The following is a 21,532-nucleotide window of genomic DNA, read 5'->3' on the forward strand; positions in this document are numbered from 1 at the left end:
CGGGGGAGGGGCCAGCCACAGCTTCTCTGGGCACCCTGTGCCAGTGCCTCAGCACCCTCACAGGGAGGAACTTCTGCCTCAGAGCTCATCTCAATCTCCCCTCTAGCAGGTTAAAGCCATTGCCCTTGTGCTGTCCCTACAGGCCCTTGTCCAAAGCCCCTCTCCAGGTTTCCTGGAGCCCCTTTAGGCACTGGAGCTGCTCTAAGGTCTCCCCTTCAGGAGCCTTCTCTTCTTGAGGCTGCCCCAGCCCAGCTCTCTCAGCCTGGCTCCAGAGCAGAGCTGCTCCAGCCCTCTGATCATCCATCCTACAGCATTTACCCACGCAGGGCATTTGTCCCCTATCTGGTGCTGCACACACTAATGGAAGTATTTCATAGTATTCTGCCATCAGACATGGACATCTTGCCTTCAAGGTCTCTCTTCCCTTCATTCTGGAGGGGTTGCTGACTGTCATCTCAAGCCTTTTTGCCAGTATTTGTCAATAGATTCTTGAGAAGCCTCAGGAACAGCATTACTTTTATTTCTCTCTCTGTGTGGTCCCATGGGCATTGCCAACCCAGCTCTGATAATCTATTGAATGCCATTAGAAGCTCTTGGGCTACAGCTTTGCTACAACAACGGGAAATAGGCCAGGAGCTCATGTGGAGGATGTGAGCAACATCTCTTGTCTCTCCATGAAACTTGGAAGCTGAACAGAATAAATTTTGGTGGAGTCAGGCTGCCAGGACTAGGGAGACTTGGGTTGGTGTCTGCGCACCATGCGGAGAATGTTAAAACAGATTGGTGTTAAATATGTGCTGACTTTGGGGAAATAAATGGGTCTGTTCTCAGTGATGTTGTTAGTGGTTCTTGCTTAGAACTGCTTGAACAGCCAGCCTTGAACTTCCAGTAAGCAGGACTGGTTCTTGAAATTATCCTAGACTCGCCAGATGAAGACTAAAAGTGTCCAAAGCCCTGGTGTGTATGACTCAGAGGAGAACAACACTAGTGTTGCCTGTGACATACTGTTCAATACATTCGCCAGTTCATCTTGCCAAATAACGTGGCTGACTGCAAACCTCCCACTGTCAGCCTAAAAAGTAGGACTAGTAACAGCATTGCTGTAACACTGCAGGAGCAGCGTGGTCCTCTTGTTAGTGCATCTTCTGCCTTCAGCTGCACCTACAACCAGATGGTCTGAGTCAGCAGCTTTGCTATGTCAAAATTGTCATCACCTGCAGCACTGGGAGAAAAATCAGGTTTTTTCCTAAAGAAAAGAATTTTAATGGTGATTCCTTTTTCCTGGATGTTCAGAATAAACATTTTTAAACTCTTGGATACTCTTGGACACTAATCATAGGCAAACTTGGGTTGGAAGGGACCAGCCTGCTTGGCCATGGATCAAGTCTGCTTGGCCACAGCCTCAAGCTGCTCCAGGGGAAGTGAGATGGCCTTGGCAGTGCTGGGCAATGGTTGGACTCGATGATCTTAAAAGTCTTTTCCAACCCAGTTGATTCTATGATTCCAAGTAGGGACCTTCATGTAGGATAGTTGTCAAAAAGATCTTTCATCTTTAGTGCGTGACTGGGTATGACCACATGAAGGTGGGACTGGCCCAGAGGGACATCTTTTGTGGCACTTGGTCTTCCAAGAGAATGGTCTTGCTGCTAAAAGCTGCAGAAGACTTCATCATTACTTGCTTGAAACATCCCAGATTGAGAAGAACAGCCTCCAAACTCGGGATATTAAAGGTTTTGTGTATCCAAACCCCTGCAGAAGCCCCACCAGTGTTACAAGGAGGCTTGGAGTGCCCTGTCACACTGGTCAGACAAGTGCTACTTTTGGAGAGAAATTTGCAACCAGCTCTGTACTGCTGACTTTGGAGTCTGGTCCTGCAGTATATTGCACAGAAGACTTTTGGAGGGCTTTTTCCCTAAAATTTTAGAACAATTCTACAATTCAGTGCCTGCAGGTTGTGTGTTGGTATCGGTGACCTGCTTAGCTTGTTGCCATCATCAAAACCTAGTTCAATTAGTCTTATTTTTAAAGCTACTCAGTCTAGTTTTGTGTTTTCTGTGGTGTAGTTAAAGTGAGTAGCAAGTAGCCCAATAATTCAGGGCTCTGACAGAAGTTAATTCCTGGGGTGAGGTTCCGTGTGTGATGTTTCCACGTGAATAGAGGTAGCAGCACAGCTGTGTTGGCTGCCTCTGCCTTTTGTAGCTGCTCCAGGGCTTCCTGTGCCACATGCTCCAACAGCATTGATGTTTAAAGACTTTGTGACAAGGCACCCAAGTTGCTTCTGTTACCTCCCATAAGCACCAGCTTCCGGCTCAGCACAAGGTCACAAGTTAGCTTGGATTAGCTGAGGAGAAGACTGGATTTCTTGTGTCTCATACATCTTAAGACATATTTCACACTAGATTAAGATTCTCTGGAACAGTGAAAAGTTTGGTGAAGGGACCTAAACTGTATGAGTGTAGCTCTTTTTGGTGCTTCTTAGGATAGATAATACTGGTGTATAAATCAGCTGGATTCAGAAGTATCTATTAGAGAGAATCCTGGGTCAGAAGTAACCAACTAACAGGTATCTCTAATGCACTTCTGCAAGTAATCAGTGCTATGTGTGATGTTTCAAGGCCTCGCTGTACTAAGAGAAACTAATAGGATCCCTCTAATTTCCTTCCTTGCCCCTCTAAATGGAGGAATATTTGCTTATAGAATTGGGTTTACATGATTCTTCCTTGAACTTTTCTACCCTCCCCCCATCCCAAAAAGAAGAGGCAAGGACCTGCTGCACAGTGACCATCTGCTGGTTTCTTCTGTCTCATTGTGGAATTAAATATTCAATAACCTAAAATAGAGGGTGACTGTTTACCTTAATGTAGGCAGTGAGACTAAAAAAACCCAAGCCGCAGGTATGGAGCCACAGACCATGGGGTGTCTCAGGAAGGGATGAGAGTTCCTTTAGGTTTCAGGTAGTCTGGGATACCATCCATTTGCTGAGTAGGATAATTGGAGTAGTTTTAACAATCTTAGTAGTTGTGCACACTGGTTGTGTTGGTCTCTGTCATAAAATCCATGTGATCCTGCACAAACATCCTGACAAAGGAGATTTACCTTTGCCTGGGCTGTCCCCAGGATCTCGCTTTACTGGTGGTTGCACAGTCAGTGCCTGGATCTGAGCATGAGTAGCTCAGCTATCCACAAGAAGTCCAAGTGTGATGGGTATTCCCCAAAATTAGGCTTTTGCTTGATGATCCTCTTTGAGGTTCCAGTTATTCCCCTCCCCCCAAGGCTGGTTTTTGGGCTCTTGACTTCTCCTTGCTTTGTACAGCTACTTCCGTCTGCTGCTTCTATACCTCGGGGACAAAGGAGTTCCTCCTCCCACTTGATAGGATACTTTTACATCTCCTAGGGCTGCCAGAAGCAGTTCAAGTCTCCAGCATGTTTCTAGTGTAAGATCAGTCAATTGAGCATATTGTTTGTCCCCTGTATTTGAAGTTTCTGGAGTAAAGGCTTGGCTTCTCATTCATAAAAACTCTTGAATATTCAAATCAGGTCCCACAGCTTGCAGGATGACATGTGGAGCAGGAGCTCCATCCCTACTGCTGGCTGATGTTTCAGTGCCTGATTCCCTCTAAGTATTGGGATGGAGAAGCTGGTGTTGGCAGAGCAGAACTGAATTCCTATGATCGTGGTCGAACACACCCAGCTTCATCTCCTGTGATGGTTGTGTTTTCTGGGCAGCTTACCACAAGGCGAAGCTTTAGCTTTGCTTGAACTGCACCCTGCTCACCCAGCAACATCCCAGGACCCTCCTATTTGTTTTAGGGTGAATAAAGCCGTTCTCACAACTTGCAGGAGCCCTACCCGGCCCATCAGACCACCTTTAGCAGCTGGGTCCTGCTGGTGGCACACTGAGGTCTCAGCAATTGTGTTGGCTTTGTCATGTGGGCTCTTTTTGCTTACTGACCCAGCTTGAGGATCTACAGCAGGAGTGGTCTGTTTGTTTTAAGGCTGATTCCCCATTCTCACCTTTCCTTGAGGTTAAACTCTCCTGCAGGCTTCACAGGGTAACAAAGTTTTTCTTGGAAACTCATCTTTTATCAGCCAGCAGTGTCCGTATTTCCCAATCCATGTTTCTCGCTCTTCATCAGCCTTTGGCTTGAGTTGCTCATTCCTGTGCATCATGTGGGCTTACAGGAGTACATGGCCGTGCTTTTATCTCTGCCCATCCCATCATTTGGATTTTTGTCTGAGATCTGCAGAAGATCCTACACATCCTTTTGCATACACTGGCGTTTCCAAGCAGCTGGTTTGAGTTGTGCATGGTGATACTGGTCTCTCCTGTTGACTGACTGCCCTCATCAGGCTCCTGGCTGGCCATGGGGGTTGTGTGCAGTGCTGCTCCAGCCTGGCATGCCAAAGCTGGCTCCTACTGCTCTCAGCTCTAGTAGAAAACATTATAAATGGGTTTGAACTTTGTTAAGCCTTTTAAACTTAAGACACTGTCCTGTTTCCTGCTGTAGGGACCTCTGTGTCCTTACTCAGTGCCGTGAGCACACCTGTCGTCTGTAAAGTCTTTAATATCCCTTTGCCAAAGGGAAGCTGCAGATGCTGTTTGTGAACACTTGTGGAAAGCTGTTGTGTTCCAGGGAAGGGCAGTGTGACAAAGCTGTCTGCACATTGGGGCGCAGCAACAGAGCTTATGGAGCCCCTCCACGTCACTTCATGTGCTGCAGGCACCTGCCTCTGCAGACATAAAGCGGATGCCTCTCTTCCTTCTGCTGCTATCATATCCAGTGAGCTCATGTATCCATGTCTGCAGAGCCTCCCAAGAGAAATGGAAGCCAAATGATGAGACCTTAAGACAAGCTTTGTCCCAGAGCTTTTTCTTTTGCTCTCCAGCTATGCTGGTTGGAGGGGAAAAAATAGACTTGTCCCAGTAAACCTTGCTGAGAACTTGAGGCAAACATGTCTGCTGCATTGATACTTGCAAAGCTTTAACTATTTGTTTTCCCACTAGAAGTATGTTTGCCCCCCAAGCCCTAAGCCTTTTCTGGAGGACAGGGAGCCCACTGCTGCATGACTATTACTGCATCACTCTGAGCCCCGTTCCTCTCTCAGGATGTGACCACAGCTGAAAGCATCTCCACACCATCAGGAAACTTCTCTTTAATCTTGTGCTTCCACACAAATAAATAATTCACCATGGTCCTGGGAAGTGTTGACTTTGCGGCAGTGACCAGGAGATGCACAGGAATGATTTCTTTGGTTACTGCATTTCAAAGCATCTCTGGCATCTCTCCCCTACGTGATGCCTTCCCTGTAAGCTTTGCCTTTGGAAGGTAAGATGGAGTACTGCTTGTTTTCAGGTTCCTTTTGACTGTGCTGAGCTGTTGATGGAGTTTCCGCATAGTGACAGCTTCTGCCTGTGCACACAGTGTGAAGAAGTTGTGCATTTTTGAGTCAGTAGTAGTTTATTTTAGTCTCAGCGGGCAGATGAGTCACACCTTCCCCCGCTCCTTCCCAATCCCACCTTGGCACAGGGGATTCAGAATAGCCCAGTGTCAACACGCGTTGAGTTTCATGCAATAGCTTTGGAGCCAACACTTGTCCCCAGGACGGGTGGGTGACATTGGCAAGTGGATGTAAATGTAATAAGCCTCTGTGGTGTCATGGTGGGAGAACAGGAGAGGAGCCTGACACACTGGAGAATCCCGGGAAACCAAGATCATCTCTGTTCTCCCCAGCCCACACGAAGGCTGAGTCACAGCGTACGAGGAGAACATACGGAGTGGGGGGGGATGTCGTTACATATAGAATATTGACGGATGCTGTGGTTTTGTTTTAATTCTTGCTCTGTAAACAAATTCACCTCTAATGAAGTGTGGAGTCTGTGTGTTTACTTCAGGACCTCTTTCTGTTGCACAACTTGCTGGAGCAAAGCAGTCTGTTTACTTGTCAGGAAGTAGGACCAAGGGAAATGAAGGGGCTATAAATAACTGAGCCTTTTACATAGTCTAGTCAATATTTGCATATATATTTTTCAGTGTAGCTGAGCTGTCTGCTACTCCATACTGCATATTGAGTTTGCTTTTGGGGATAGCCTACGTTGAGCATGTTTTTCTCATTCTGTGTTGCTCTTGCTTTGCTCATGATTACTTTTTGTAGTGATAGGACAAGGGGTGATGGGGTTAAACTGAAACAGGGGAAGTTCAGGTTAGAAATGAAGAAGCTCTTCCCTGTGAGGGTGCTGAGGCGCTGGCACAGGGTGTCCAGAGAAGCTGTGGCTGCCCCATCCCTGGCAGTGTTCAAGGCCAGGTTGGACAAGGTGGGACAGTGCTGTAGTGGGCATGGTCTGGTGTGAGGTGCCCCTGCCTGTGGCAGGGGGTTGGATGAACTTATGGTCCTTTCCAACCCAAACCAGTCTGGGATTCTATGATTCTGTGACCTGCTGCACACTTGGTATGTACCCGTGTCCTTTATAAAGAAATTCTTTCCATACTGGCTGCATTAACGCTGTCAGTCAGATAGCAATTAGGTGGGGGTCAGTGTGGTAAGATTTGTTCTATGGATGGATGTAAACAAGTCACCATGGTGGAGCGTGCTGCCAACACCAGCTATTTCATGGGCAACTTGCTGTGCACAGTGCTTCTCCCCAAAGGAGCTGGAGTAACTTGAAGCCGCATAAGTGAGGCTTAAGGCAAGATGTCTCCACCCCTGTTTAATTAAGGAGTAAGGAGTCCAAACATATGCATTAGCTGTTGCTGTGGTCACTTTTATCTTCAGAGATCCCACTCGTATTTGGCACCTTGATGGAAACACTGGCCAGGAGGTGAGCCAGCAGATCACCCCACACCACAGTGCTGGTCTGGGGCAGGAGAGAGCTGCTGGGTGGAGATTGCCCCTCTGTGCCCCGAAGTAGGTTGTGCTGGCATGGAGTGACACATGGCCATCGCCTGAAGTATGTTTGTGTCCTGCTTCATTGTGTGGGAAGTTCTGTTCGTAGCTGTCACAGAATCACAGAATCATTAGGGTTGGAAGGGCCTCTGGAGATCATCCAGTCCCACCGCCTGCCAAGGCAGGGCCACCCAGAGCAGGGCACACAGGAACACGTCCAGGCGGGTTTGGGATGTCTCCAGAGAGGGGGAGACTCCACAACCCCCCTGGGCAGCCTGTTCCAGGGCTCTGCCACCCACAGTGGAAAGAAGTTCTTCCTCATGTTGAGGTGAAACTTGCTGTGTTTTAGTTTATGGCCATTGCTCCTTGTCCTGTCACTGGGCACCACTGAAAAGAGTCTGGCACCATCCTTCTAACACCTGCCTTTGAGGTATTGATCTGTATTGATGAGATCCCTTCTCAGTCTGCTCTTCTCCAGGCTAACCAGGCCCAGCTCCTGCAATCTCTCCTCATGGGAGATATGCTCCAGACCCCTGAGCATCCCTGTGACCTCCACTGGACCCTCTCCAGTAGCTCCTTGTCTCATGTACTGAGGAGCCGAGCACTGGACACAGTGCTCCATATGTGACCTCACCAGGGTTGAACAAAGGGGGAGGAATCACCTCCCTAGAGCTGCACTCCTCCGGATGCACCCCAGGACACTATTGACCTGTCATGATAAAGAACTCTGGATGAACACTGCAGCCTCCTTCTTTTGAAATATTTGGAAATGTTTTAGAATGTAAGTGTTCATTTACTGTAAGAATTTAATAAGTTACTTCCCTGTGCAAGATGATACAAAACTGACATCCATTTGCATGGAAAGCAACTTGTGCCTTTGGGTCACATACACTTCTGGCGTCCCCAGCATAAGAAGGACATGGAACTGCTGGAGCAAGTCCAGAGGAGGCCACGAGGATGATCAAGGGCTGCAGCACCTCCCGTATGGAGACAGGCTGAGAACATTGGGGCTGTTCTGCCTGGAGAAGAGAAGCTGCGTGGAGACCTCAGAGCAGCTTCCAGTGTCTGAAGGGGGCTTACAAGGATCCTGGAGAGGGACTCTTCATCAGGGACTGTAGCAACAGGTGATGGGTTCAAACTGAAACAGAAGTTCAGGTTAGATATAAGGAAGAAGTTCTTCCCTGTGAGGGTGCTGAGGCGCTGGCACAGGGTGCCCAGAGAAGCTGTGGCTGCCCCATCCCTGGCGGTCTTCAAGGCCAGGTTGGACAGAGCCTTGGGCGACACGGTCTAGCATGAGGCATCCCTGCCCATGGCAGGGGGTTGGAACTGGATGATCTCAAGGTCCTTTCCAACCCAAACCATTTTGTTATTCTATGATTTCCCTACTTCAGCTCACTGTGATAGACCCACGCACTCGATTTAAGTCATTGGGTTAATTTTCTAACAGCAAGAAACATCTCTTCTCCCTTTAGTCTCAAACCTTGCAAAGAAACGTGCCATTGGCAATAGGTTTGAGATGCCTTAGCAAGGTGACAGGGTTTCAGTTGTCTGAAATGGCCTTGTTAAACAAAGTGCAATACTCAGCAGATCCCTCACACTTTGCTGCACGTTTGAAGACGTGATCAGCAGCTTCATTAAAAAGTCAGAGTGGTCCAACAAACTTTTGAATTGAGGGATCTCCACCTTCAGAGCTTCTGAATTGAAAATAAACCGTAGTGGATGACTGTAACACATCCAGCTAACGCCTGCCTGCTTCTAGAGCTGGCTTGCTGCTCATCTCGGGAGGATAATATTTTGCTATCTAAAAAGATTTGGGGTTTTTAATGTGGCAGTTCCCTTGTTAGGAAGGGCTTCCTGAATGTGCACATTTCACCATCTCTTTTAACAGCAGAAGTTTTTACTTCCCTGGGCTAAATTTAGGCCTTGTCAATTGGAAGCTATCAGACGCTTTTAAAGCAAGGCCATCAATATTTGAATATGAGATTAGGGCAGTTTCCTTTTTATATTTCAGAAAGTCCTCATCCACCTCTTACTCTTCCGGTAGTCACTGCAGTAATCACAGATCCAAACCCAGCGACGCTGGGAATGGCAGGATGCTGAGAAGCTGGAAGATGCCTTTTCTGCAGGCACTTGCCTTGAAGCCTGGTGTGCCGTGCAATGGTGGTCATAGATCTGTAGCAGTCAAACTCATGGAATCATCCCAGATGCCTCGTTGGGTTCTTGGGTAGACAACAGGTTGTGTAATGTGCCTCTTGCCCAGTGGGTCTAAGAATCCAGCGTGACTTGAGGAGAGGGACAGTCCATTTACTCATGAAGTTCTCTGTGCTGCTGGTGGTACTTTGAGCAAACCCTGAGCTGGAATCACACATGCTTGTGAGCAGCTCAGGTTGTGCTTGGGTCTTTGAGTGAGGCATTTGAGTGAGGAGATGAAAATACTGTGTTTGAAGATAAACTTTGGGATTTATGTTTACACTGAATGGAAAACCTAGTTTGGCAATTAGGGCCATGATTATTAGTAAGGATGTAGCAACCAGTGAGCCTTGCTGGTCTGCTTGTGCCCCTTCCCTAGCTCTTCCCTTCAAGCTATTGGGATGCTGCACATAGAAACTAATTGAGTTCTCAAGCTGTAAAAGTTGCTTCATTTCCTGGAGGATTGATGTGTAAGGTGTTGAGTGCTGCCCTGATTCAAAGCCAATTCCTTTTGGGAAGGTGGATGCCTGATTTAGTGGGGTCTTTTTTGTATGTTTGCTCTTCGTAAGTACCAGAAGCATCCTATGCAGGCTGAAGGATTTTAAGGTGCGTGTCACTTTAAAGAGAGAAACGTTTGAGCTGTGCCAGGGAGGTTTGACGCAAGTGAAGTTCTGATATGAGGTGTGCCTGCCTCCCAGACCAGCTGTTAAATGGGTTTGGAGTCTGCATTTCTGAGCTGTGCCCTGCCTGCTGTTCGAAAAGCTCCTCCCATCTCTAAAAGATAAGCCATAGACTCTGCCCCTGGATCTGTAACAGCTCCAGCTTTGCCAGAAGAACTTCTCAGCAAGCATTGCCCTGCAGTTCTGTAATGATGCTTCTGTCTGAAAGTGACAGTTTTTCCTCCATTCCCATGCTTAGACATCTTGAGGTGAAATAAAAAGATGATACCTGGAGGTAGCGTCTTATTTAGCAGCTCTGAACTTCAGTTTTGTAGGAGGTTCTCCTGTGATAAGAGGGAGTGGGAGGTTTTCTATCAGGCTGGAAAGACTGCTTTCTGCAAAACCCCTTTTTCCCCTCAAACACTACAATAGTTACAGGACTGATGAATGCCAATCCCCCAACTTGTTGTGGAGAGTTTACATGTGCTTGGCTCTCAGCATCCATCACTCACTAGTTTGATGCTATTGCAGAAGCAAATGTCCATCTTGTGGCTTTTTAAGCCACCCTCCTGCTGGGTCCTGCGCTGATGCTAAAGCAGCTTTGACAGCAGCACAAAGCAACTCCCAGTAGGACCAGCACGAGTGTTGTGGGGATGAGCTGCACACATGGAGGGTCTCAGCACAGCTGGGAGTGGCGCATGGGGTTCTGCTGCCAGTAACACCACCCGAATTGTCTCACACTTCTGGTGTACAGAAGCTGGGCAGCTGCCTGAGCATGGCTGATCATCACCTTGCTCCTGAGCACCCAAAGCAGAGGCTGTGTCCCCGATACTGTTGTCTGCTTTATCTGGCTAAATTGGACCAATCTGATCTGTCATCCAAGACCGAAATGCTGTTGGATCAACGAGGAATACTGCCTGTACGTGCCAGTTTTCATGGAACCAGCCTGGTTTTGGTTGAAGGGATGTTAAAGCTCATCCAGTTCTAACCCCCTGCCATGGGCAGGGACACCTTCCACTAGAGCAGGTTCCTCCAAGCCCCTGTGTCCAACCTGGCCTTGAACACTGCCAGGGATGGGGCAGCCACAGCTTCTCTGGGCACCTTGTGCCAGCGCCTCAGCACCCTCACAGGGAAGACCTTCTGCCTCAGAGCTCATCTCAATCTCCCCTCTGGCAGGTTAAAGCCATTCCCCTTGGCCTGTCCCTACATCTCTTATCCAAAGCCCCTCTCCAGGTTTCCTGGAGCCCCTTTAGGCCCTGGAGCTGCTCTAAGGTCTCCCCTTAAGGAGCCTTCTCTTCTCTAGGCTGAACCGGCCCAGCTTTCTCAGCCTGGCTCCAGAGCAGAGCTGCTCCAGCCCTCGTGGCATCTTCATAGCCCTTCATTTTGTCTTATGTTGCTGTGCTGTCCTGGCTACAACAACTGATCACTGCACAGAGACGTGGGTTGCAGCTGAGCTGTAATTCAAGCTGTCACATTCCCTCTGCATTGTCAGCACAGCACTTTCACCCTGTTTTGCAGCTGCCCTGCACACTGTAAGCTTGAAGTATCACTTACCTTGTGCTATAGATTTCTGCTGTGCGGATTGGGAGGAAGTAGGGAGCCAGAAGTGCTGTGCCTCCAGCCAACAGTCTCCAATGGAGATAAGCTGATGAAGGGCAGGGGCCACCTGGGACTTGGTGTGATCAGATTAAAATGTTTCTCTGGACTGCAGAGGAGAGATTCAGCAGAAGTCTTTTATTATTGCTGCTTTCTTAGCATTTTTCATCTGCCAAGAAGTAGCCTTTTCCTTGGCAGTGCTTCTGGAGTTACCTCTGTGCTGCTGAGCACTGGGAAGTTCTGCTGTTGGTTTTTCTTAAGCTGTCTGTAGATCTTACCTGTAACATAGTTAATATGCGTGACTTGTTCTCAAAGAAAACAAAAATGCAGCCACAGAGTGTACCCTTAGTCACCTGAACTTCTCTGTTACCTATTTTAAATGGAGCAGCCAAAATCTGCTGCTTCATTCCCTTTCATTAGGTAGAGCAGACCTAATCCAAGAATTGCACAGCTGTGGAAAACTGAAGGGGAAGCAATTTCTCTTTGGTGTGGAGCACCAGAACCTAGTTGGCCATCACAGATGTGGTCTGGCTTTGCACTGAGAGGTAAAACTCCTCTGACACAGTGACCTGCAGCATGGCAGGAGGAGGAGAATACATCCTTCTTCATAGAATCACAGAGTGGTTTGGGTTGAAGGGACCTTAAAGCTCATCCAGGTCCAACCCCCTGCCACGGGCAGGGACACCTTCCACTAGACCAGGTTGCTCAGAGCCCCCTCCAACCTGGCCTTGAACACTGCCAGGGAGCAAGAAGGTCACTTCTTGCTAGGTCAGTCATGCAGGAACCATGATCCTAACTGCAGTCAGCACCTGGCAGGTTGAGGAGTGTGGAGCTGATGTGTGGAGCAACGTGTGCCTTCTAAACCATGAAGCCGAGCTCAGAGGTGGTTCACAGTGTGATTTTTTTGGGCAAATCCCATTCAATAGGCTGTCATAACCACTCACTTAACCCTCAAGAAGTTAAAACAGCTGCAGCTTTAGAGCTTCTCATGCCTTTCAGCAAAAAAATTGGCACTGTTTGAGTGCATGAAGAAATGCAGGAAGCAAAGAGATGTGAAACAAAACCTTTTGGCATTTTCTTCCACCCTTGTCCTTGTATTGCAGGTTGTGTGTGGGAAAAGGAAGATAATTAAGCTAGAACTTTTTGGGGTGGTTTAAAATAACTTCTAAAATTATATACTGTTTTGATCCTCTCTTCAGGTGTTATGTGCCAGCTGCCATAGTCACTGGAACAAGAGATTGCTGTGAAGGGTATATTGATACAAAATCCAACAGTAATGTGGAGAATTGTGTGCACTCATTTCCCTTGAGCCCTAGAAATGGGAATTCAGTTTCCTGAAACTTGCCAAAAAAGCCATTTACTGTGTTGTGCTTTATTCTTTCAACTTCGTCAAGAATTGAACCAATTTCACTTGACTGTAGTTTACTCACTACAGCTAAAAAACTGCCTGTGAATGGGTGTTTCTGGGTACATTTCCAAGATTCTGGAATTCTTCCTGCAGCTTGGCCTTTCCACGAGGGCTGGTTCCCCTCCCAGTACTTTTTTTTTCTAGTTTTGTGAATATAAATGTGAACGTCCTTTTGGTACCCTGTCTTCAACTGCTTCTTTCTTTGTGTATCTGAAGAGTAATTAATAGAGTCAAGCCAGGACTCTATTTCTATCAGGAAAGCAGCTTGTGCAGCTCAAGGAAAGCCAAATGCCACCTGTTCTAATAACACATCGATCATGACAGTTGTTTTTTCTGCAGCTGAACTAAAAATCAAATCAATTGGGTTTTTACCAGCAGCAAGAACAAATATGTTCTTCCTTCTGTCCCTCCTATGTCTGTTTTTCTTCTGTTCCTTTTCCCCTACCTTTTTTTTTTTTTTTTTGAATCAAATACTAACAAGTTACTCCAAACACAGCAGGGATTCACTACATCCTGCATGTTCTGAGAAGATGCACAAAACATGCTGGGTTTCTGGAGGGAAGCTGGAGTCTTGGAGTCTATGTGGAAGCCATGTTTTACTTGCAGACTCGTTGGAGGTGACAGTAACTCCGTCTACTTATGGCTTATACATAACTGTTGTACCATTGTCTGCCAAGTGTCATCCCTTCCCATTACAAGCTTGCCTTGCTCTGCCGTCATCAGGGGAGAAGGTATAGGTCCAACTTGTGACGTTCTCCCTTGCTTTATTTCCTAGTACCTCTTGGGTTCGAAGAGTGTCTGAGCTGTGCCTTTTCCATGTCCAAGGACAGAGAAGCACCTTAACCTGCCTCTCTTCCATCTCAGCAGTGGCTCTGCACCCTTTTCACCCAGTGACAGGAAGTCCTGCCAAAGCTACTTTTGCTGGGCAACGACACCAGAGCATTTTGCATTTGCTAGAAGGGACATGATTCACTGCCCACCCGGAGCAAGAAGAAGATGTTGTGAAAAGCTGGCAGTGGAGACAAGTGTCTGGCAGCAGTTGGAGCAAATGGAGCGGGAGGATGTTTGGGGGGAGCATGAATAAGAGGAGCTCAGGATGATGCTGTAAAAGAGCTCTGAGGAACCATCTGGAATAGAGTGAGAAGTTTTGGAGGAGATATCTAGAATAAATGGGGCTGGAGCAGAGAAAGCCAACACGAAGGCTCATCAGGGTTTGAGGATGTGGCTTATCTACCGGCTGCTGTGGCAGCCCTCTGTGCTGCTTGCCTTGCAGGGCTTTGGGACTCGTTCTTGCTCAGTGAACCCCTTCTCCCAGAGAAGCCAAAGCCAACAGTGACCCAGCTGCCTCCCAGGCAGCATTGCAGGGAAGAAGGCAGGAGATGGTGGGATGCTGCCAGATGCTCCGGCAGGTTCGGTTGCTCTTCACCCTGTTCAGGTGAGATAGAGAAAGGTAAAGGCTTTCAAACCACAGTATCACAGCTTGGAAAAGCAAGGAAATTATTCAGGAGCCTTACAGTCATAAGCCAGGCTGAAAACACTCAAGCAGGTTGGTTATCTCCATGATGTCTCTCAGAGTGGTGGGAAGGGAGCTGCCACAGCCCCTACCATCCTCCAAGTGCAGTCACCACTGAGTCACAGTGGTGCTCTAACCCTGTTTATATATGTGTATGTTTTCATGTGTGCATTGGGTCAGCTTACTATTTTCAGGTTGTTTCCCTAATCTGATGGCAGTTCAAGGTTTGTAAAGTCTTGGAGTGGTTGGCAAGATTGTAGTGGACCCTGTGCCATCACCTCTTCTTCCACCTTCCTGCTGCAAGTAAGTTGGTGCTGGAGTCAGAAGTTGCATTTTCTCCTTCGCATCTCAACTGCTGGGTGTTTTCTTATAACAAACAAGAGAAAATATTCTCCATTACCCCAAATCTCTGTCATTCCACAAACTCCTCCAGTTAAGGTTGAAGGTAAAGGGCTGTGCTGAAAAGCTTTTGCAGCCCTACTTTGAAATAAGACATCTCTGAAACATATGCAAAGCCCTTTAGTATAACTTTATTCCAAGTAACAAGCCTATCTTAACTTTCCTCCCCTCTTTGTATTTTTGAAGCAGATTATTCAGAAACCTGAAAGTTCAAAGGAGCCTTTTCAATCCCAGCTTATAGATATAACTTGTGCATCAACATACTCAGGTAGATTTAAACCCACTATCCCAGGCCATGTTTGAACAGGTTAAAAGATGAGACCTTGGCCAAGTCAATGCCGATAGCAAAGCTTCTGTTTGAGCCAGGATTTTATTTGGATTTGAAAATTAAGAGAAGGGAGATCCTCATTAGTGTAATCAGCTCAAATGGGTTGACTACTCTAAAGCAATTTGTTTAATTTGTTTGGAACATGTTTAATTTTAGCTATGGATGTTCCGTGCTCACACAGTTGCTATTTGTGCTGGTAATGGTGTCATTTTGTGTGCTGTGATTTGTAAAAATAAACTTTCTGCTCTGAATGAGAATTTTGTGACAATCTACATCCCATTCATCAACCCTTTAAAAGTACACAGAACTTGTTGTACACTCATACTGCTGCCATGTCTCTGCATCCATTTCTATGAGGAATAGTTCTTGCTGCTCACAGAGTGTGTTTTTGCATCAAGCATCAGCCGTTTGTTTGATGTTGGGTTGCTCCCCACTCTCTCTGTCCTTGTGTATCTAATCTGGAGTTCCTCAAGTGTCTCCTCTTTGCAACAGAAGCTTGCATGAAGAGAGGTTGTGAAGTTCTTCTGTAATTCTTCCTCTTGAAATTGAAGACATCAGGTTCTCTTTTTTGGCCACACCATATCTAAGGGCAGTGAAAACGAGTTTCCTATGGGAACAAATAAAACCTGGTGATTCAGGAGCTACCAGTGCTGTTCACTCATCACAGGTTGTGTTGTCTCCTGGCGATTTGATGTGCAGGGACTTGGCTTTTGCACCTCCACTGATGTAGGTGCCACATGTAGCTTCCTGCTTTTGCTGCCTCATGTCTTCTTGGGTGTATTTTGGGCTGCTTGCCGTTGCTTGAGGTTTATTCATAGCCTCTCATGATGCTCACATACATACTCTCATGGTGCTCATGAGCATCAATACATGCTCTCTGCCGCAGCAGGTGGTTTCCGCTTTCCGAGCCTTCCATGTGGAGCACATGCTGCAAAATGCGATTTCCCTTGGGCATAACCTTTGATTGGCATCTCTCTGCCAGTTGCCATTTCATAACAGGTCCTGGAAAAGGCTTTGGACTCTGTATGACTTGTATGTCTGATGCCTGGACTAGTGTGGCTTGTTGGAGTATCCTGGATGTCTGACAAGTTATCAGAGATGTTAGTCATGCTGTAAAGCCTGTGGCAGCAAGACAGCACTACTTGCATCAGCCAGAATGCTTGATCTTGCATGGAAATATGCTGAAAGGTGTTAATCCAGCTCAAATGAAGCTCTCTTGAAGAGCAGTGGTCCTGCTGTTTGTTACTGGGGGCTTGAAGCAGCCTGGGCTAGTGGAAGGTGTCCCTGCCAGTGGCAGGGGGTTGGAACTGGATGAGCTTTGTAAGATCCCTTCCAACCCAAACCAGTCCATGATTCTATGATTCTTGTGTTCAAGCTCAAGCAAACCCTTTGGGTTGTTCCAATTTATTGCTCAGCCACATGAGCCTGGGGAGGCAGTGGGACGGGTGAAGGTAGGGTGGGGATGGGACGGTCCCATTTGGTGGCAGTCTGCAGGAGCAGTGAGAGCTTTAGCACCTTGGGGAACCCGAGGCTGGAGTTGTGTGGCTGTTCTGACCACAGTGGAAGCAAAGTTGAGTTTTCAGCTTTGATGTCTGCATTTGCTCTCATTCCAGCACGATGCTTTAATCTCCAAAATGCAATGCTGGGCTTTCACTGTGCTCAGCTTGAATGTTTTCCAAGACATCACACTGCTGAAATTGCAGAATTTGCCTGTGGATTCCAGTGCAGTGATCAGCGTGTGTATTGAGGTGATAATCTTTCCATGAGAGCAGGGGTGGAGCGGGGCCTTTTGCATGGACTCAAAGCCAAATCACTCAGCAGCAAGACTGAAGCTCTTAAGCAAAGTCAGAAGATTTCTGCTTACAGCAGCTTTCACTATAAGATGCTTTTTCTCCAAAGGAGAACTTGAACGTGTCGTGCCTGGATTTTCTTCCCTTAATGTGGTGTTCTTGTTTAATTCCATGGAGCAGTTCCTTCTTTTGATCTGATTTCATACATTAATTGCATTAAACTGATCATGGTTTATATTTCAAGTGTTGAGTCGTACCTTTGAATCCTCTAGATGAGACCCCTGCTCTGTCTCTGGCTTTTCATCCTGCACTCTTTGAATCCAGAACTGCTCATCTACAGTAGACCGCTCCACAGCACTGCGGCTTTGTTTGACCTTTTCAGTCCTCTGCCAACACAATTCCTCTCCATTAGAAACCTCAAGTTTGAGTGCCCAGACAAAAGATACCTTTTCCTCAATCAATCTCTTTTGTTGGCAGTGTCCTTCAGAAGTATTTACAGATCTAGCGGTGATATTTGTGGAGCTCCTGCGGTTCACCATGGCAAGGGGCTTGGTGGCACCAGGACATGTTTCTTGTTGCTGAAATAGAGCCAAGCTACACCATGAATTATGCAGATGGGCTGTGATTAAATAAAATTTGATGCAGATTTTCTTAGGCAGCCCCTTTTTACTGTTAATAAGGTCCAGAGAACCCACTCCGAAATCATCTAGCGGCACCTGCCTGCTTGTATCCTGCAGGCAACAGGCACCCTTTAATATTTACACCAAGCTTACAATTTCTCTTTCAAACTTTGCCCCTTCTTAAAATGATGCTAAATGTTGACTGATGTTTGAGTGTGCTGAGGGTGCATTATCTTGTGTTCCTTCATTTCAGTAACCTGTGTGGAGCTGAGGAGCCCTGGCTTGGGCTGGGAGGCTCCACAGCAGTGCTCCTTTGGGTCCAGAATAGATGAGCGATGGAGCCTGGGTCTGAAAATTAGATCTATGCTACAGCATTTAGCTTCTAGCAAAGCCAGTAGGTAAGTTCTTGACTGCAGAGCTGGCAGTGTTGCTGCTGAAAAACCTCAGGGAAAAATCAAACCCTAAAAATATGCGTGAAGCTAATAATGGCTTTTGTAGGCTGGCACTTCGAATGGGTTTTTTTTAAAGTTCTTTGCTACAGCTTTACCTTGTAGGAACTACCACCAAAAGAAGAGCCTTGCTGAGGTTTAGAGCTGAGATGGGTACTCCAAGCTCTTGCTCATACGGCTTTGAGTGGGTAAAGCTGACTGAAGGAGTTGGGACCCCAGAGAGTACTAAAGAGTTCCATTGCTGTTGCTTCCTTCCCTCCATGAAATCCATATCCTTGAGTCTTGCTGCAATTTATCTTCCTGGTTCTTAGGCCCAGTAGGAATTTAATTGTAATTGCAGTGCTGTCTCTTTACCAAATAAAGCTGTAAATGTACTCCATTCCCTTTGCTCTGGGAACAGGATTCTTCCCCTTCCCTAAGAGCCTTTCTGCAATTTTCTCCTCCTGTAGTAATACCTTAATTAGCACACTCCTAATCCAAGCGCTTTCCTTCCTCATTTGCACTTTTCAAGACCGTTATCCTGATGTAGTAATTGTGGTACTTCTCACTGTGTGTGTATCTTAAATCGGTACTCACTGTATTTGTGAGGATCTTAAAATTGTAATGGTCCCAGTTTAAAACTTTTCATAGAATATTCTGTTATCCTCTTGTATCATTCTCTATTATCTTTGAATTATTCTCTAAGAAGTAGAGATGATGATCTTGGTATTGGAGCTAATTATGTAGGTCAGTCCTCATCTGATTTTACTGAAAACTCAGTGGCTCACCATGAGTTACTTCAAGAGCTACTGCAATTACTCAAGTCTTCACCACTAAGTTGATGGCATAAAATTATCATTTATGTTGATTTAGGGATATTTGAAAAGGTTTGGAACTGCCTGGTTCACATCCCATCATTTTTTGGCTTTTGGAATTGCTTCTGCATCATAGAATCCCCAACTGTTTGGGTTGAAGGGACCTTAAAGTTCCAACCACGGGCAGGGACACCTTCTGCTAGAGCAGGTTGCTCCAAGCTCCTGTGTCCAAGCTGGCCTTGAACACTGCCAGGGATGGGGCAGCCACAGCTTCTCTGGGCACCCTGTGCCAGCGCCTCAGCACCCTCCCAGGGAAGAGCTTCTGCCTAAGAGCTCATCTCAATCTCCCCTCTGGCAGGTTAAAGCCATTGCCCTTGGCCTGTCCCTACAGGCCCTGATGAAGAATAAAACCATCCCATTTTCTTAGAGGACTTAATTGTTGTTAATGCTTCCTAAAACACGAGGCTCTGTTAGGAACAGGAGCCTCCTAAGACCAGGTTGGGTAAATGTTTTACACAGGACGTAAAGCTCTGGTTAGACTGGGAATTCCTGCGATACTCTGTAATATCTCATAAATACATCCTGATGACTGATACCTAATATGATTCCCCAAGCCTGTGAGTTAACAAGATTAAGCCGTCCTACAGTAATCTTTGTCAAGCTGCGCTTTGTTCTTTTTGAGTAATAGGTGAGAGTGTAAGTTCTGCAATAGTTAAGCTTTAGTAATCTCAGTGCTGCATTTATTGTGTTGTTGGTGAGAGCCGTCAGGCAGATGAACGAGGCTTTCCTAAATCTGTAGTAGGACATAAAGTTATTATAGTGCTGACACCCTCCAGCCTGAAGTGTTTCCCTGTTCTGCCTCAGCCTGTGCTGGGCCAGGCTGTGAGCACACCACGGAGCAGGTACAAAGCCAAGCAGTTACACAAGCAATATAATCCTGGTGTCTGATAATGACTGAAGGGGTTTGCTATTTTTAATATTGATCTCTCATGTAAACATAGGTGTGTGCATGCACTTAACGAAAACATGCTATAGAAGTTATAATCACTGTGCTCCCGGGTCCCATGCGATTTAATTCACAGACTTCTGTGCAAAAAAGGCTTTGTTCACAGTAGTGCTCCCTGTGCTGAGCCTTTACAGTGAATAACAGGATATTTTGTATATTCAGGCAGGGATGTTGTTTTGACATAGGACAGACCCCATATTTCAAGACAAAATCCCTTCCACTGTGTTTTGGAACTGCATATGAGATGCAGACAGCAAATATTTGGTTTAAAAGTGTTATGCAGCTTGGTAGTGATGCATCTGGGGCGTAGAGCTAGGTACTGATTAAACGAATTTGTGCTCGGCCCTGCACTGAATTCCTCCCTGTGTGGGCCAGGCTGGCTTTTCTTTTTGCCCAAAGGGTAATTCAAGGAGCACTGTGCAGCTCAGGAAGTGCTCAGACACCAAAGCTGGTTTGTTCCCTTTTCTTCTGGTGCTTTCAGAAAGCTGATCCACACAAAAAGCCACTGTCAGTTGAGTATAAATATTGAGTACTCTTGCTGAGAAATCTGTTGCTGAGCTGTTAGGTGGGAAGAGGTGGCTCTGGCTCCTACCAGTTGTGTATTGAGAGTTTTGTGTGTGACTTACAGCAGAATGCTTTGCACATATGCTTTAATGACGGTGATCGCTTATTTTTACGTAGTGATGGGTCAAAATGTAAATCTTTGCTCTTTTTGAAACTTTTTTTTACATTCTCATGAGTAAACTTTGCATGAGGTTGTGCTGAAAAATGACAGCTATGTATTATCTGGGTTGAAAAAGCAGCCCTTTTTTGGTCATACCTCATTTCGAGCAAGGGATATCATCTTCCTAACTTCTCAGACAAGTACCAGCCCATGTCTTGTTCTCTACGTCCAAGAGTTTAAGCTGCCAAAGCTAGATGCTTTCATGTGGTCGTGTTATTGCTTTGAAATCTATTTGTCTATTCAAAGGTGCAGATGAGCAAAGCCTGCACTGATTTGGACTTTGGTTCATCCACAGTGTGTGCTGAAGCTTACTTGCTTGCTGGGTAACATCAAAGACAAGGGACACTGGAGAGGTAAAAAGGAAAGGCTTTGCCCAGTGAAAGATACGCACGCAGGAGGAAGGGTTTAAAATTGTCACATTGACTGATTTCAATTCTTTCCTATTCTTCCAGCTGAAGGGCTTCCCCAGGTGTATTACTTTGGACCGTGTGGAAAGTACAACGCCATGGTACTAGAGCTGCTTGGTCCTAGCTTGGAAGATCTATTTGACCTCTGTGATAGGACGTTCACTTTGAAGACGGTATTAATGATAGCCATCCAGCTGGTGAGTAACAGTGGGCAGGGCTCTGCCCACAGCATCCACAGCTCTCACTTGTATTTATGTCAGTCCTGGGTTAACTGAAGGATGGGGTTGGTGCAGTGCGAGCTTCAGGGTGTCTGGTGGTTGGAGAGAGACTCTCCTTCCATTGTAGAATCTCAGAATGGGGACCTTGAAGCTCATCCAGTTCCAACCTGCTGCCATGGGCTGGCACACCTTCCACTAGAGGAGGTTGCTCCAAGCCCCTGTGTCTAACCTGGCCTTGAACACTGCCAGGGATGGGGCAGCCACAGCTTCTCTGGGCAACCTCTTCTCACTCCCCTCATTGTGAAGAATTTCTTCCTTGTGTCCAACCTAAACCTACCATCTTTCAGTTTAAAAATGTTACCCCTTGTCCTGTCCCTACAGGCCTTGGTATAAAGTCGCTCTCCATCTTATAATAGAAAGCTTCTTAGGTTTGAGAAGAGCTCTTACTTATGAAGGGAAGGTCAAATTATGCTTATGAGCAAGCTTGCTCCTTGCGTAGCAGAACCAGTGAAGCTGGATTCCAATGGACTTGCATCCTGTATTCCCTAC

The 21,532-nt window shown here is 46.5% G+C and overlaps 1 protein-coding gene across 2 annotated transcripts in view; it reads left to right on the forward strand.

The window, feature by feature from the left end:
• The window catches only part of CSNK1G1 (casein kinase 1, gamma 1), a 58,577-nt gene that overhangs the window by 14,934 nt on the left and 22,111 nt on the right, over nucleotides 1-21,532 (forward strand). For both annotated transcript variants that reach the window (XM_010010897.1, XM_010010898.1), the window contains exon 4: nucleotides 20,811-20,962. In XM_010010897.1, coding sequence (XP_010009199.1) covers nucleotides 20,811-20,962 — 152 coding nt within the window. The remainder of the gene's footprint in view (nucleotides 1-20,810; nucleotides 20,963-21,532) is intronic.

The sequence above is a fragment of the Nestor notabilis genome, unplaced genomic scaffold, assembly GCF_000696875.1.
Source record: "Nestor notabilis isolate BGI_N333 unplaced genomic scaffold, ASM69687v1 scaffold12963, whole genome shotgun sequence".
Taxonomy (NCBI): domain Eukaryota; kingdom Metazoa; phylum Chordata; class Aves; order Psittaciformes; family Psittacidae; genus Nestor; species Nestor notabilis.